Raw genomic sequence first — 13234 nt, forward strand, 5'->3', positions numbered from 1 at the left:
GACACTCCCACAGCCCACCCACTGCTGCACTGGGCTGTGTGGCCCCCAAACACTGCCTGCTGAGGGACCCAAGGCCAGCAGGCGAGGTCTGCCCCAGTGGCCCTGCTCCCCTCCCCCAGCAGCCAGGAACTTTCAGATGGTGAGATCTAGCCAGGCGCAGTGGCACTCTGGGAGGCTGAGGCAGGAGGATTGATTACAAATTCAACCTGGGCAATTTGGCAATTGAGGGGAACCCTGTAAGGAGGCTGGGCATGGTGATGCACACCTGAAATCCCAGCATTTGGGAGCCTGGAACAGGGGGATGGCAGTGCTCAGAGGCCAGCCTGGGCCAGCAGTGAGTTCGAGGCCAGCCTGGACTATGCATTGAGACCCTGGGCCTTCACACACGCACACGTACATATGTACTAAATCCACATGAGGATGATGGCACTGTCCCAGCAGACACGCCAGCGCCCGGGGTCCTGCTCTCTGCCCCAGACCCCCAGACCAGGGGCAGGGCTTCCCCTCCTCCCCTGAAGGGAGTGATCCCTGCCATGAAGGGAGCTCTGTAGAGCCAGGGCCACAGCTTCCCACAGACCTCCCGGGAGGAGCCAGGTGATCCCCGTGCCCTGGGGAGGAGCTGAGGCCCATCAAGGTGAGGGAACTTGCCTGGGCACACAGCGGGGTGGCCTTGCTGCAGAGCTCCCCAGAGCCCAAGCTGCACCAGGCCAAGGACTGCATGGCTCCAGGTTGGAGCAGGAAACCTGCCCCAGGCTGCTTAGTGTCCTGCAGGGCCAGGCCTTCCTGTCCTGAGGACCTCGCCAGCGTCACATCCACTTGGGGTGCAGAGCTTGGGAGCGATTCAGCGGAGGTGCCAGTCGGGCATATCAGGACCCCAGAGCTGCCCCGCCACGCTGCCTCCTCCCCAAGTGTCAGTAATGGGGCACAGGAGTCGGACGCCCAGCCAGGGCCTCACTGCTGGGAATCAGGAAGGCATGGAGTGGGGCCTGAGATTTGGGGCGCTCAGGCAGGCTGGGGACGTCCTGTGCTTGTCAGCCTGTGCACGGTGGTAGCCTGGGCAGCTCTCTGGGCTGGGGAGCAGGGGCTCCCTGGGAAGCTGGGGTGTACTAGAGGGGTGTCTGGGGACAGCACCCTGCCTCGGCCCATGGAAGGACCACTACACACCCATCCCCAAACACACATATGTGTGCATGCACTCCTGCCTTGGATTCAAGCCCCTTCCAGGAAGCCCTTCCCACCCAGGGCCCTGCAGGGCTGTCTCTAGACTCTACTTCCTGTGCTCTGGGCCCCCAGAAGGGGCTGTCACCCCATCCCTTTACCCTGGCTCCTGCAGGGCCCTCTGTGGGTGTCAGGCATGTGACCGAATGGAAGCCTTAACAGCTGGGCATGATGGTGCATGTATAATCCTAGCACCCAGGAGGCTGAGGCAGGAGGATCGGTGCTGCCTAGGGAATTCAAGGCCAGTGTGAGCTCACAGCGAGACCCTGTCTCAAAAATGCCAAACCAAAACAAAATCACTAAAAAACCAAAAAACTCAAACGAAGCCCCAAGTTCACCTGCTTTTAGCTGACTCTAAAATCACTAACTTTGCGATCATGCTGCTCTATGATCAGTCCCCAGCCTCCCTGCAGGTGACACCTGTCCAGGGGCTACGAGGACCATGGTCGCTTATCAGAGCCTCGAGGGCCACATCAGCAGCTAAAGTGGGGGAATCCCGGGCCCCCCGCTCCCAGTGCCCCTGCATCCCTAGTCTCCGGTCAGACTTTAACTCTGTGTGTAGACGGCTCAGTCACTCCAGGAATGTCTGTCCAGCCGTGACACAGCCCGTCTGCCCTCCCCGCCCCCACACCCCCTCCCCTCAGTGGAGGACACCAGCAGAGGAACAACTGGGCGGTTTTTGAGGTCTCCGGGGCATCACGACCTCGCCGTGGTGTGTGGCCCACCCCAGCTTTCACAACGGTGGTTCCAGACCGCTGGAGTGGTGACGGGAATCCTCCGGGCACGGGTCCCACCCCAGCCTTCCCCCACCACCCCGTTCTTGAGCCCTCCCCCAAGGACAAAGGAGCTTGAAATTTAGGCAGAGTCAAGATGGAGTTGCTTGTTTGTTTTTTTCATTTTGGTTTTTTGAGCAGGGTCTCACTGTGCTGTTCAGGCTGGCTTTGAACTCACCATGTAGCCCAGGCTGGCATCCAGCAGGTGGTGATCCTCCTGCCTCAGCCTGCTTAGTGCTGGGATGATGGGCAGGCACCACATGCCTGGCTTGATCTTTCTCCTTGTTCAAACCGCCTGACCCGCCCGCATCCGCGGGGCCCTTCATCCAAGTGACAGACAGACTGGGTCCCCGCAGCTGTGTCCTCCTGAGGGCCTCAGAGGCTTAGACCAGTGTCCTCAAGGTGAGGTTGTAGACGGCAAGGCTCAGGGAGAGCACAGGGCTCCTCCCCGGGCACCGGGTCCCGGAGGCCTGGGCCTGGTGTCTGCTGCTGCCTCTGAGCTGGCCGTTCCTCCCCCTGCAGCCGCTGCCCTCCTGGGCCCAGCGACGAGCTGCCTCGCTAACTGCTCTTGGGAGAGAAAAACACCCGGGCCTTCCTGCCTGGTGGCACCCGACTGGACACTGGTGACCTCCGCTGTCCCCTTCCCCAGCGTGATGCAGGGGACAGTCTCTTCCTTTTGCCCTCCTCTCTGGGCTTTGCTGTTTTCAGGTGGGGTCTTTATCCAGCCTCCCTGTCTGTGTCCTCAGGGTCCAGGCTGAGATCCTGTCCCTGGTGTCCAGTCTGACCACCCCACCCCCTCTCTGCCTCAGTTTCCTCTGTAGCTGATGCTGTTAATGATGACCCCATTTCACCAGCTGGCAGGGTGACCCATCACGAGGCTGCTGGGCAGCTGCTATTAACATCACCCGTGGCCTTGATTCCCAACCAGGTGGGGACCTTCAGGGTGGAGGAGGAAGGGCCAGGCCCAGGGACAGAGGTGCGGGTACCCCTCTCCCGCCCCTCGCCCCTGCTACGTGGCTGGGACCCTGGCTTAGGCCACCTCTTCCCCACTGTGGGCCCCCAGGGGTCTGCACCTCTGCCAGCTTCCCCTCGGCCCCCAGCGGTGCCCAGGAAGGGCCTGCCAGGCTCAGCCCGAGTCCCAGAACCGCCCACAGCCCCCCCTTGGGGCGGGCCAGGATGCATGCCTTGAAAATCCCAGCTGTGCTTGGGTCTGCACCGTGGTCCTTGGGGTCCAGCTCCGCTGCAGCCGTGCTGGGCAACCCACCAAGCTCCCAGAGCCATGGCCAGCAAAGGCTTGAAGGACCTAAAGCAGCAGGTGGAGGGGACTGGCCAGGAAGGTGAGCTGACACCCTTCCCAGGGAGCCACCCCAAGTTCAGATGCAGGGGCCACTGGGTGCTCACCCACATGGGCACCAAGGGGACAGCAGTGCGGGCAGGAAGTGTCCCACCCATTCCAAGCAGCCCCATCGGGGCTCCTAGGCCAGGGTGAAGGTCCTGGGACCTGCTGGGTGTCTGAGCTCAGGCAGAGGAGACAAGGATGCCACCCCAGTGACCTCCATCCTGTGGGTTGGCGTGGTGGGGTAGGGCCATGGTCAGCAGGGGCTCCATAGCAGTTAATGGGGTCTCTCTCCCCCTCTCTCTTGACAGGCGCCACTGCAGGCCAGCCAGTGGACCCCCCTGAGGCTGGACAGAAAGGTCTGGGGGCTGCAAGGGAGGAGGGGGGTCCCCTGCAGCTGCTCGGTTCATTGCAGCCCCAGGGCGTCCTGGGGAGAGAGCCTCCTGCTCCCGCCACCTGCATGACCACGATGCAGGTGGACCTTACCCCTCACCCCTGCCTGCCCAGGTGCTGAGAAGCCTCAAGAAGCCACCGACAAGGCTGCCAACCAGGGCTCCGACGGGGTGATGGGGAAGAAGTTCAGCCACCAGAAGTGAGGCGCCCTCCTGGCCGGGTGGACCCTGGCCCGATGTCCCCAAGCAGCGCCCCCCTGGCTGCCCTTCTCCAATAAAGCACAGCATCTCCACCAAGCCTGCTTTCTCACCCGAGGGAGGGGCCTGGCGCTCACTGAAGGTGCCCGCACCACGTCCAGGGGCCTGGCTTCCTCCACACTGATGCCCAGGCCCATGTTGGGGGCAGCTGCCAGGCCCTGGAGGGTGGGGGTCCCAACCCTCAGATCCACTCTGGGAATTTCACCCCAGGGAAGTGAGGGCAGGGGTGCCAGGCATCACTCAGACCATGGTGGACGGGGTTGGAACTCGAGGGTTCCAGGGTCAGGGAGCCACGCCCCCCACGGGCCCACACCTGCGTGGCTGGGGGCTCAAGGGGTACAGGGTGCACAGGCAACAGCCTCTTGCTTCAGGGGTCCCTTCTTCAGGCCCAGGATGACCACTTTGCCAGGTCTCCGGGGGTGGGGGTCACACCTGCCCAGCACCCGTGTCAATGGGAGACTGTTCCCCTGGACGCCCTGATGATGGCATCTTCCGTGGGCACAGCCTTGGACTCTGTACGGTGCCCCCTAGGCTTGGCCCATGTCCCCTGTGATGTTACCTCCTGGGTTCCCCCACTGCATGGGCTGCCAGCTCCTGGTGCTGTGGAGGATGCCTTTTCCTGCCCTGGGCTGACAGGTGCACACCTTCATCCTGAGATCCACGCTCAGGTCCTGGAGCTAAATGACCCCAAAAGAAGCCCCCGCTCCTAGTCTGCAGAATGAGCCGGGGGGTGTCCTTTGCCTTTGGTGAGCTGGGTGGACCCCAAGAGCTTGTAGGGCTGTGTGCTGTGGGTGAGGGTGACTCCCACTCCGTCAAGGGAGCGGCCTTGGCTGGGAGAGGAGGTGGGCGTGAGGGGCAGGGGCTTGGGGAAGGCTTCGGGGGTTTTAAAAAGAGGACATTGGGAGACATGGTCTCCCCTCTAGCCCTGGGCTTGTCTTTGTGATGGGCGTGATTCCTGAGACTGTGGTCACTGCTGTGACCACAGGGGACAGGAGAGCTAATGTGGGGTGACTCCCTAAAGTGGGAGGACAGGAAAAGCTCGAGGTCCTGAGTTCGATCCCCGGTACCAACAAACAAACAAACAAAAACAATCAAAGATCTTCATCACCAGTTGCGGTTCTGTCCTTTGACCTGGGGACTGCACGGCCTCCTCCTCCTTCCTCACCTGCCTCCCTCAGCCAGCTGGAGCAGCCTCTTTCGGCTTCTCTGCTCCAGCCAGAGCCCAGCTGCTGAGCTCTGGCGCCTGTGGCCGGCTTCTCCCTTTCCCCTGTCCTTCGCTTTGCGTGGTCCACCGTCCCAGCCCGGGCCACGCCTTGTGTTAGTCCGAGACCTGCAGAGTCACAGCTCCTGCTGGTTGGTGGCTCTTGGGCGGGGAGGGCGACCCCCAGCCGTCCCCAAGGCTGAAAGCCCCTGGGAGCAGGGCTGCCCGGTTTTGTAGCTGGGTACCGGGTCCGGGGGGAGGCACGGCGGTCTATTTTTATGTATGGCATTTTCTGTTTTTAAAAAGAACGACTTAAATACAAGAATTTTAACAGTGGGGCCTCTGAGAGCAGCATTGTGAGTTGTTCAGGGTTTGAGGAAGGTTGTTGGTCTTGTTAAATGAAAGATACAAGAAGCCATTACTCTGGACTAAATTCCCCCAGAGACCAGGCTAGAAATACAAATGGGGTGGCTCGGGCTAAGGCTCCACCGAAACAGAGCTGGCTGGCACTGATTTCCCAGAACTCAGGACTGCAGACGCCGGTTCCCAAGCCGCTCTCCCCGTCCCGGTCACTAGTGGTCACTCTGCAGTGGCCCTGTCTCCCGGGCCTACCTGACCAGCGAAGCAACCTCGAAATTCGCTTTTTGTTCTGTTTTTTCTGCCTGGGAAACCAGCCTCCTCTGTTCAGCTGGTGGGAACACTGGGTGCGTTCTGTGGAATCAAGTCCTGATACTGGAGGCAAAAATAAAGTCAATTATGATCGCTGAGCTCCGATGCGTTGTGTCCTCCCTCTGACAGCCGGGGCTTTCACACTTCGCCCTGGCTGGGTGTGACACTGGGCTCACACTTGCTACAGAGAATCTGCTGGGTGTCAGCCTCGGCCCTCTGGCATGGTGGCCATCAGCGCCCTCTAGTGGTCCAGGCCCCTGGAGTGGCCGGTGACACCCTCCCCCACCTTACAGTCCTTCTCATTTGTAAAATTTGTGTCTCCAGGTGTCCTAGTATCGGTTCTGTTGCTCTTTAGATTCTGAGTTTCTCATATGAAAGAAACCACGTGGTATTTAAGCTGTGAGACTGACTGAGTCTCACTGTGCACCCATTTTCCTGGAGACGACCCAGTGTGCCCCTCTTGGTGGCAGATCAGGGCTCCGTGGCTGTAAATGCCCCGTTTTCTTTCTCCGCTCACGTGGGGTGGACACAGAGGCTGCTTCTGAGATTTAGCTACTGTGACTTGTGCTGCTGTAAACCGGGCGCGCGCGGGACCCTGTGACCTGATACCTTCAGCTCTTTCGGGAAGATTCCCAGGACAGCTGGGTTGAGTGGAATCGAGCGACACAGGGGAACTGCTGGATGTCAAGTGTGCTGCGTCTGTGTCCCCCGAGGCTGGACAATGAGCTGCAGGGAGTAACAAGGGTTAAGAGCCGGAAAATTTACTGGAGAACAGGAGCGGGGAATGGGGACCAGAACAGCTGCTGAGAGCCAGGAGGGGTCCCAGTGGGTTGCCCAGGAGCCCACCTCTCAGAGGAAGTTGTATAAGGAGCAGAATCATGAGGCGGGTACAGCGTGGGTCAAAATTACGATCCACCAACAAGACTGCAGGTAATACTGACCCAGCAGTAGCAGGGTGAATTTTAGTACAATTAAAAATAGAAAAAATTAAAGTTTGATGAAGAGCAGAAACCTCCACATTGTGTTATTCTCCGAGATGTTTATTAAGCTCGGGGTAAAAGCAGCGGCCTCACGGTGAAGTAGCCCAGCAGACCCACCTTTCCTGATGACCAAGTCCAAGGCTTGGCTCTTGTCAGAATCCGGCCGCTGTGCTGGGCGGGGATAATTAAGTGCATACATGCAGCATCACTACCGAATATTCCGCCAGACGTGCAGGACCAGGCCAGTGACAGGGAACACCAACAAAGGCACAGTGAGCAGCCTGGCTGAGTGCGGACCAAGATGAGTTAAAAGTGTCAAGGTCAAGCCGGATGTGCTGGCACAGGCCTGCAGGTCTAGCACTCGGGAGGCTGAGGCAGGAGGATTGCCTGCCTGGCTACAGAGTTCAAGGCCAGGCTGAACTCCATAGTAAAACTGTCTCGGGCTGGAGATTTAGCTCAGCGGCATAAGCGCCTGCCTTGCCAGCAGGCAGTCGTGAGTTCGATCCCCGATACCGATAAAAAGGAAAAAGACAAAAAAAAAAAAAAAGCCCCCCAAAAAACAAAAAAACCAAACTGTCTCAAAAAACCCCAGGACAGAACAAAACAAAACAAAAACAGTATCAAGGTCATGAAAGAAAAGGAGAGCTGGTGAGTTGCTCCTACAAGCCTAAGAAACTGCAGGAAACAACTGTTAATTACAGTGCCTGAGTATGGGTGGGATTCTGAAGATATTAGATGCCAGGCATGGTGGCACACACCTGCAATTCCAGTACCAGGGAGGCTGAGGCAGGAGGATCGCCGTGAGTTTGAGGGCAGCCTGGGCTACACAGTGAGCTCAAGGTCAGCCTGAACTACGTAGTGAGATCCTGTCCAAAAAAAAAAATAGATAAAAATGTGTGAGTCCCCAACAAGGACTTTAGTTTAGCTAATATTTTGATTTTAATTTAAATTATTTCAGTTTATTTAAACTCACTGTCTGGTGAAATGGCTTAACTCCATGCATTTAAATCTGTGAGCCTAGCTATTTAGTGATGCACACGTAGATGTGACGTACTCCAAGGTGCTGCTGCCACTTTTTCTGCTGTGGTTACCACGCTATGCAGAGTGAGCTCCTAGGGTCGCGTGGAAAACACGCATGAGCCTTTTGGGTCCCCTGCAAAGTCTGGGAGTGGGCGAGCCCTTCCTTCCCCAGGGGGAGGGGTCCTCAGAGCCCATCGGCTCTGGGAGATTCTTGGCCCCCTGTTGGGGGTGCGCCCTCAGCCCCCCACTGGGGAGCAGGCTGTCTGTGGCCAGCCCTGCCGAGGGCCCCTTTCCCTTGCTGTCCACTCCCCAGCCCTGCGCTGCCCCTGCAGTTCTCACCCGGAGGGCCCCTCCTCCTGGGCAGTCTGCTGACCACTGGGAGATGCTCCACTGCCCCAACCCCCAGCCTCACCCCACCCCGGCTCCACCAGCCTCCCCGTGGGCCGCCCCACCTTCGGCCCCGCAGTGCCTGGCCTCGAGGTCCCTGAAGCCGGCTGCATGTTACGGTGGCTGGGACTGGATTCTCCTTCTCTTGTGGGTTCCCATAGCTTTAAGGAGAAGACACAGGATGGTGTCCGCAGGCTGGTTGCCCCGCCTGCCCCTGCTGACCAGGGTGAGATCTGTCACTACAGCTGCTCCCCACACCCTGTGGACCGTCCTGACTTGGCCACTCGGTGCTCGAAGGCCGATTCTGCCTGTGGTGACAGGGAGGCTCTGTGCCCAGGAGGGGCAGTGTGTCCAGGATCTATGAGCACAGCACAGGACTGGAGCTCAAGCCTGGTGTGATGCTGTATGCTGTAACCCAGCACTCGGGAGGCTGAGGCGGGAGGATCGCCACAAGCCTGAGGCCAGCCTGGGCTGCAGAGTGAGACCCAGTCTCAAAACATCAAAACCAAAACCAAAATGAAACAAACACACAGAGCTCAGATCCCCGAAGCAGAAAAGCATGGGCATGAGGGACTACACAAATCTTGAACAAAATGTTCATGGTGACGGAGCTGGAATCCAGGGCTCACGCATGCTAGGCAAACCCTGTACCACTGAGCCATGTCCCCAGCCCCAAATCCGCATCCTCCTTTTGTTCTGAGGTACAGAGATGGACCTAAGGGCCTTGCACATCCGGGGAAAGGGTGCTACCTAGCCAGGCACCAGCCTTGGCCCAGCGTAACACGGATGTATGTGACTGAGGGCTCAAGGCATGCAAGACATCACCAGGCTGCAGCCACGATCCAGCCCTGCGCAGCTCACGAACTGAACAAACACCTTTAAGAGGAATTCGTAATTGCTACGTTGGCAAATTGCTATTTAAAACCCGGCTCTCTGGACTCGGTGATTCAAGCCGCTGGTTCCGGGCCAAGGCAGGTAAATGGGCGAACTCCCCGAGGAGCAGTCCCTGGCCCCCGTCACAGCCAGCGCCCTCCTGCCAGGGCAGCTGGACCCGACCCTCTGACTCAGGCTGCGTCTCAGTGCTTGTGTCCTGGGGCGCTCTGTGGGGTGTCCCCAAAGTAGGGAGGAGGAGGGTGGCCTCTGAGTCACGCTTGCCCTAGTCTGGCAGGTAAAGCTGCTCTCTGTGGGCGTTGCCCGAGACCAGCCCCAGGACCAGCATCTGCCCCTGGACAGGAGGCTCTAGATAAGGGGGTCCAGGTGCAGGGGACTCCAGAGGTCGGTGCAAAGGGCCTGCTGGGGGACGCAGGCTGGGCTGGAGGACAGGGAGCTGGTCTCAGCTGGGGCTGCACTGGGGTGGAACAGCTGCGGTCCGAAGCCCAGTCCAGGGCTGCATAGGTCTCCTCGCCCTGGCTGAGCCCCTGCCAGGCATCTGTGACCTGTGTCTCAGCCAGGGACTGTTTGTGTGCTCACTGGGTTATGGGGCTCAATGGGGGGGCTGTGTTCAAGCGGGGCAGGGTCTCACGGCCAGGGGCAGCAGTGGCAGGGACAGGACAGCTGTTCCCAGAGTCCAGCCAGCGCGCTCCAGAGAGGGCACGGTAGACTGGGGGCTTGAAGAGGGTCTGCGGGCTCTCTAGCCTGCGAGGGCCCACGGCCCCTGCCTGACCCACGTGGTCATGGGCACACAGCTCTGTGTGTGTCAAGTGCGTGAGTTGTGTATTCCTTACAGCAGGCGAGGCCGCTGTCCACCTCTGCCCGAGGGCGTGCATGACCCATCCAGGGCTGTGACCCAGAGCTGCTGCTGCCCACGGCACCCTCTGACTCCCGGGCAGGGTGGCCAGCCAGGCCCCAGGCCTGGCTCTGTCAGGTAAACATCAATTAGGTCTTGCCTCAACCACGAGGGCTGCTCTGGAGGAGGTGGGAGGCCAGCTGCCCAGGGACGGTGGCTCAGACCCCCGTCTGGGCTGGGATCCGTGAGCACAGGGCCACAGAGGACCAGAGGGCCTGGCGCCTGGCCCAGCAGTGTCTCCCAGCACCACTGACCCATACCCATGTGCTGGACGGGGTCCCCTGTGGCCACCAACACAGCCAGGCAGGCATGGCTGTCCCCATTTCACAGATGAGGAGCCGAAGCTGAGGCTGGACTGGTGACTAAGACAGGCGTCACACGGCACGTGGCCGTGTCCTGCTGTCCTGATGTGACAGGAGGCAGCTTGGACTCATGCATGAGACACAGGGACTAGGGGTACCTTCGGGGACTTGGCCGGGGTGACTGCCCCCAGCGGCGGGGCAGGGCTCCCAGTCTGCTCCTCCAGGACCTCACAGAGCCACAGAGGTCCTTTTGAGAAGGGACCAGTGGTGCCTGCGCCCCATGGGTGCTGGCCCTGGTGACTGCCTGGGTCCCCATGGAACCCCAGGGGACCAGCAGATGGCAAGCCCCAGGCCTTGTCACCCGGACCCTCCAGTGTCAGGTGTGGGGAGCCTGAGCTGACCTGTCCTGCTCCCGGCTTCCGGGCAAGGGGTGGGGGTTCCCTGGCGAGGGCAGCACCCTGCACTGGGGCGCACCCGGGCTCCTCCTCCCCGCACCTGACTCACCCCCGCCTCCTGCCCGCCGCATCAGAAGCGCCTATAAAGGCGGAGGCAGGGCCTGGAGCCCCACCTGTGTCTGCAGCAGTGGTGCCATGCTGGGAAATCTGGGGAAGCTGGCGGCCGATGGCCTGGCCTACCGCACAGAGAAGGCCACCGAGGGTGCAGGTGAGGTCGGGCCCATCCCCACAGTGAGGCTCTCAGCTCCCAGGCCGTGGGGTCAGGTTGGGGTGCTGACTGCCCCTCCCCTGCCCTTCCCTTCTCTCCCCTCGCCTCCCCTCTTCTCTTCTCCTCCCCCCACCACCCCCCGAAGTCCTGGGGATGGAGCCCGCGGCCTGCACCCTGTTATACCCCAGCCCCTTTGTAAGCTGGGACTTTGTAGGCTGGGCTCGGCCTCTGGACCCTCCCGCCTCAAGCTCCCCAAGGGCTGCCATGAGGCTTGCCCTCGGCACCCAGCCTGCTCCTGGTTTCCAGGACCTCTTTTGCGGTCCCTGTCGTGTCATTGCCCTCTGGGAGGAGGCCCAGTGGAGGGAGGTGGACTCGGGGAGGCTGCTACAGGGCTGGGCCTGCTCATCCTGGGCGTGTGCGGTCTTGGAGGGAGGAAGGTGGCTGCTCCCAGCTCTGCAGGCCCGCTGGGCCTCGGGCATGGGTGGCCCTGTGCGCTGTGCCCTTCTGCCGAGCCAGCCTGTCCCAGCTGGGGTGGCACCCAGGGCCCACCAATGGCAGTGGGGAGACGAGGGGAGGGGAGAGGAGGGAGGGGAAGGCTGCTGCCCCACGCGCTCTGCCTGTTCCAGTTCACGCCGTGGAGGAGGTGGTGAAGGAGGTGGTGGAGCACGCCAAGGAGGTCGGGGAGAAAGGTGCGGAGCGGACATGGGGGTGAGGGTCAGGGGTCCCCGTGGCGGCGCGTGACTGGCTGTGGGGTGAACAGGGCCGGAGATGGGGAGGGAGGCCGAGGGTGCGCCACCCCTTCCCTGCTTACCATCAGGCCCTGTGCCACGGTGCCTCCCCTGTCGCTGGCTGGCTGTCACCCACACAGCCTGTGCCTGAGGGAGGATGCAGGGTGGGGAACAGAACCAACCCGGGCTCAGCCCCTGCCCCGTCCTGAGCCCTGGTTCCCCGCACCCTGTGACACGGCAGGGCCACCCACCCAGCTCTCTTCCCCCTTCCTGACAGCTGTCGCCGACGCCCTGAAGCGAGCCCAGGAGTCAGGGGACAAAGTGGTAAAGGAAGTCACGGAGAAGGTGACCCACACCGTCACGGATGCAGTCACCCACGCAGCGGAGGGCCTGGGCCGGCTGGGACAGTGACCGCCGGCCACCTCAATAAAAGCCCAAAATGTGTGCCTGGAGCCCCGACTCACTCCTGTGTGGCTGGAATCATGGGGCGCATCTGGGGTACCCTCTGCTGGGGTGGGGACGGCAGCACAGGCCACTGGGCCTGGGAGGATCCTGTGGTCAGTCTGAGGGTGACCCTGTCCCACCCCGAGACTTCTCAGAACATCGAGCAGCACTTGGTGCCCTCTCCCCCGTACACGCCGACCCCGCACTCATGCCCAGCCTGTGCCCCAGGAGCAGTCAGCTCACACGCCTTGGTGCTTCTGGGTGTCTGAGGAAGGGCGGGGCTCCTCGCTGTGTTCTGGGGCTCAGGGAAGAGGCAGCCTCCCCTGTGCAGCTTCCTGGACCCATCCAAGAGAGATGTGGAGCGCTGGGACACTGAGGGTGATCTTCAACTCTGGGCTCCTGCCCTGCAGCCAGGAGTCCCCACTCTAAACCGGTCAGCCTCATCACTGGCAGGGGGTGGTGGTGGGTGAGAATGCCTGCCCTTCCCTCTTCCGTCCCATGGGCAAGTCAGAACCTTACAGACCACACGTCTGTGTAAGCAGCCAGGCGTGGTGGCACTCGCCTGTAATCGCAGCACTTGGGAGGCTGAGGCAGGGGACTGTTTGAAGTTCCAGGCCAGCCTGGCTCCACAGTGGGTCCAAGGCCTGCCTCAACTGTATAGCGAGAACTTGTCTCAAACAAACAAAAATCAAACCAACGAACAGGCCCTGCTGGGCCTTGGGCATGGGTGGCCCTGTGCGCTGTGCCCTTTTGCCAAGCCAGCCTGTCCCGGCTGGGGTGGCACCCAGGGCCCACCCAATGGCAGAGGGGAGGCGAGGGGCGGGGAGAGGAGGGCAGGGGAGGGCTGCTGGCTCCCGGTTCATTCTTCTCTGCTTTCTTTCTGCCTGTCTCTCTTTGAGATAGGGTCGCTAGCAGCCCAGGCAGGCCTTACTGTATCTCTGGCTTACCTTACCTTGGCCTCATAATGTCCTAAACACCCCGGGAATCTCCAACATCTCAGCGGGGGGACATTCGTGGCTGTCCTTCAGGGCTGGACCTTGTGTCTCAGTCTGGCCCCTGATGCCTTTTGAATCCCTC

General features: G+C 60.8%; 1 protein-coding gene and 1 long non-coding RNA gene across 2 annotated transcripts; both read left to right on the forward strand.

The window, feature by feature from the left end:
- Positions 1–3624: 3624 nt before the first annotated feature.
- On the forward strand, positions 3625–4012 carry LOC106026825 (uncharacterized). The gene is made up of 2 exons (XR_001200396.3): positions 3625–3686; positions 3835–4012. It is a non-coding gene; the product is annotated as an uncharacterized LOC106026825 (long non-coding RNA).
- A 6832-nt stretch (positions 4013–10844) lies between these two features.
- Fam25a (family with sequence similarity 25 member A) lies at positions 10845–12165 on the forward strand. Its single transcript, XM_003466072.5, has 3 exons — positions 10845–10985; positions 11612–11674; positions 11991–12165. The coding sequence occupies exons 1-3, from the start codon at positions 10913–10915 to the stop codon at positions 12122–12124; spliced, it is 270 nt and encodes an 89-aa protein (XP_003466120.1). The 5' UTR covers positions 10845–10912; the 3' UTR covers positions 12125–12165.
- Positions 12166–13234: the final 1069 nt, after the last annotated feature.

Source organism: Cavia porcellus, unplaced genomic scaffold, assembly GCF_034190915.1.
Source record: "Cavia porcellus strain 051 isolate PalLab524CR breed Dunkin Hartley unplaced genomic scaffold, mCavPor4.1 scaffold_23, whole genome shotgun sequence".
In the NCBI taxonomy this organism is placed as follows: Eukaryota; Metazoa; Chordata; class Mammalia; order Rodentia; family Caviidae; genus Cavia; species Cavia porcellus.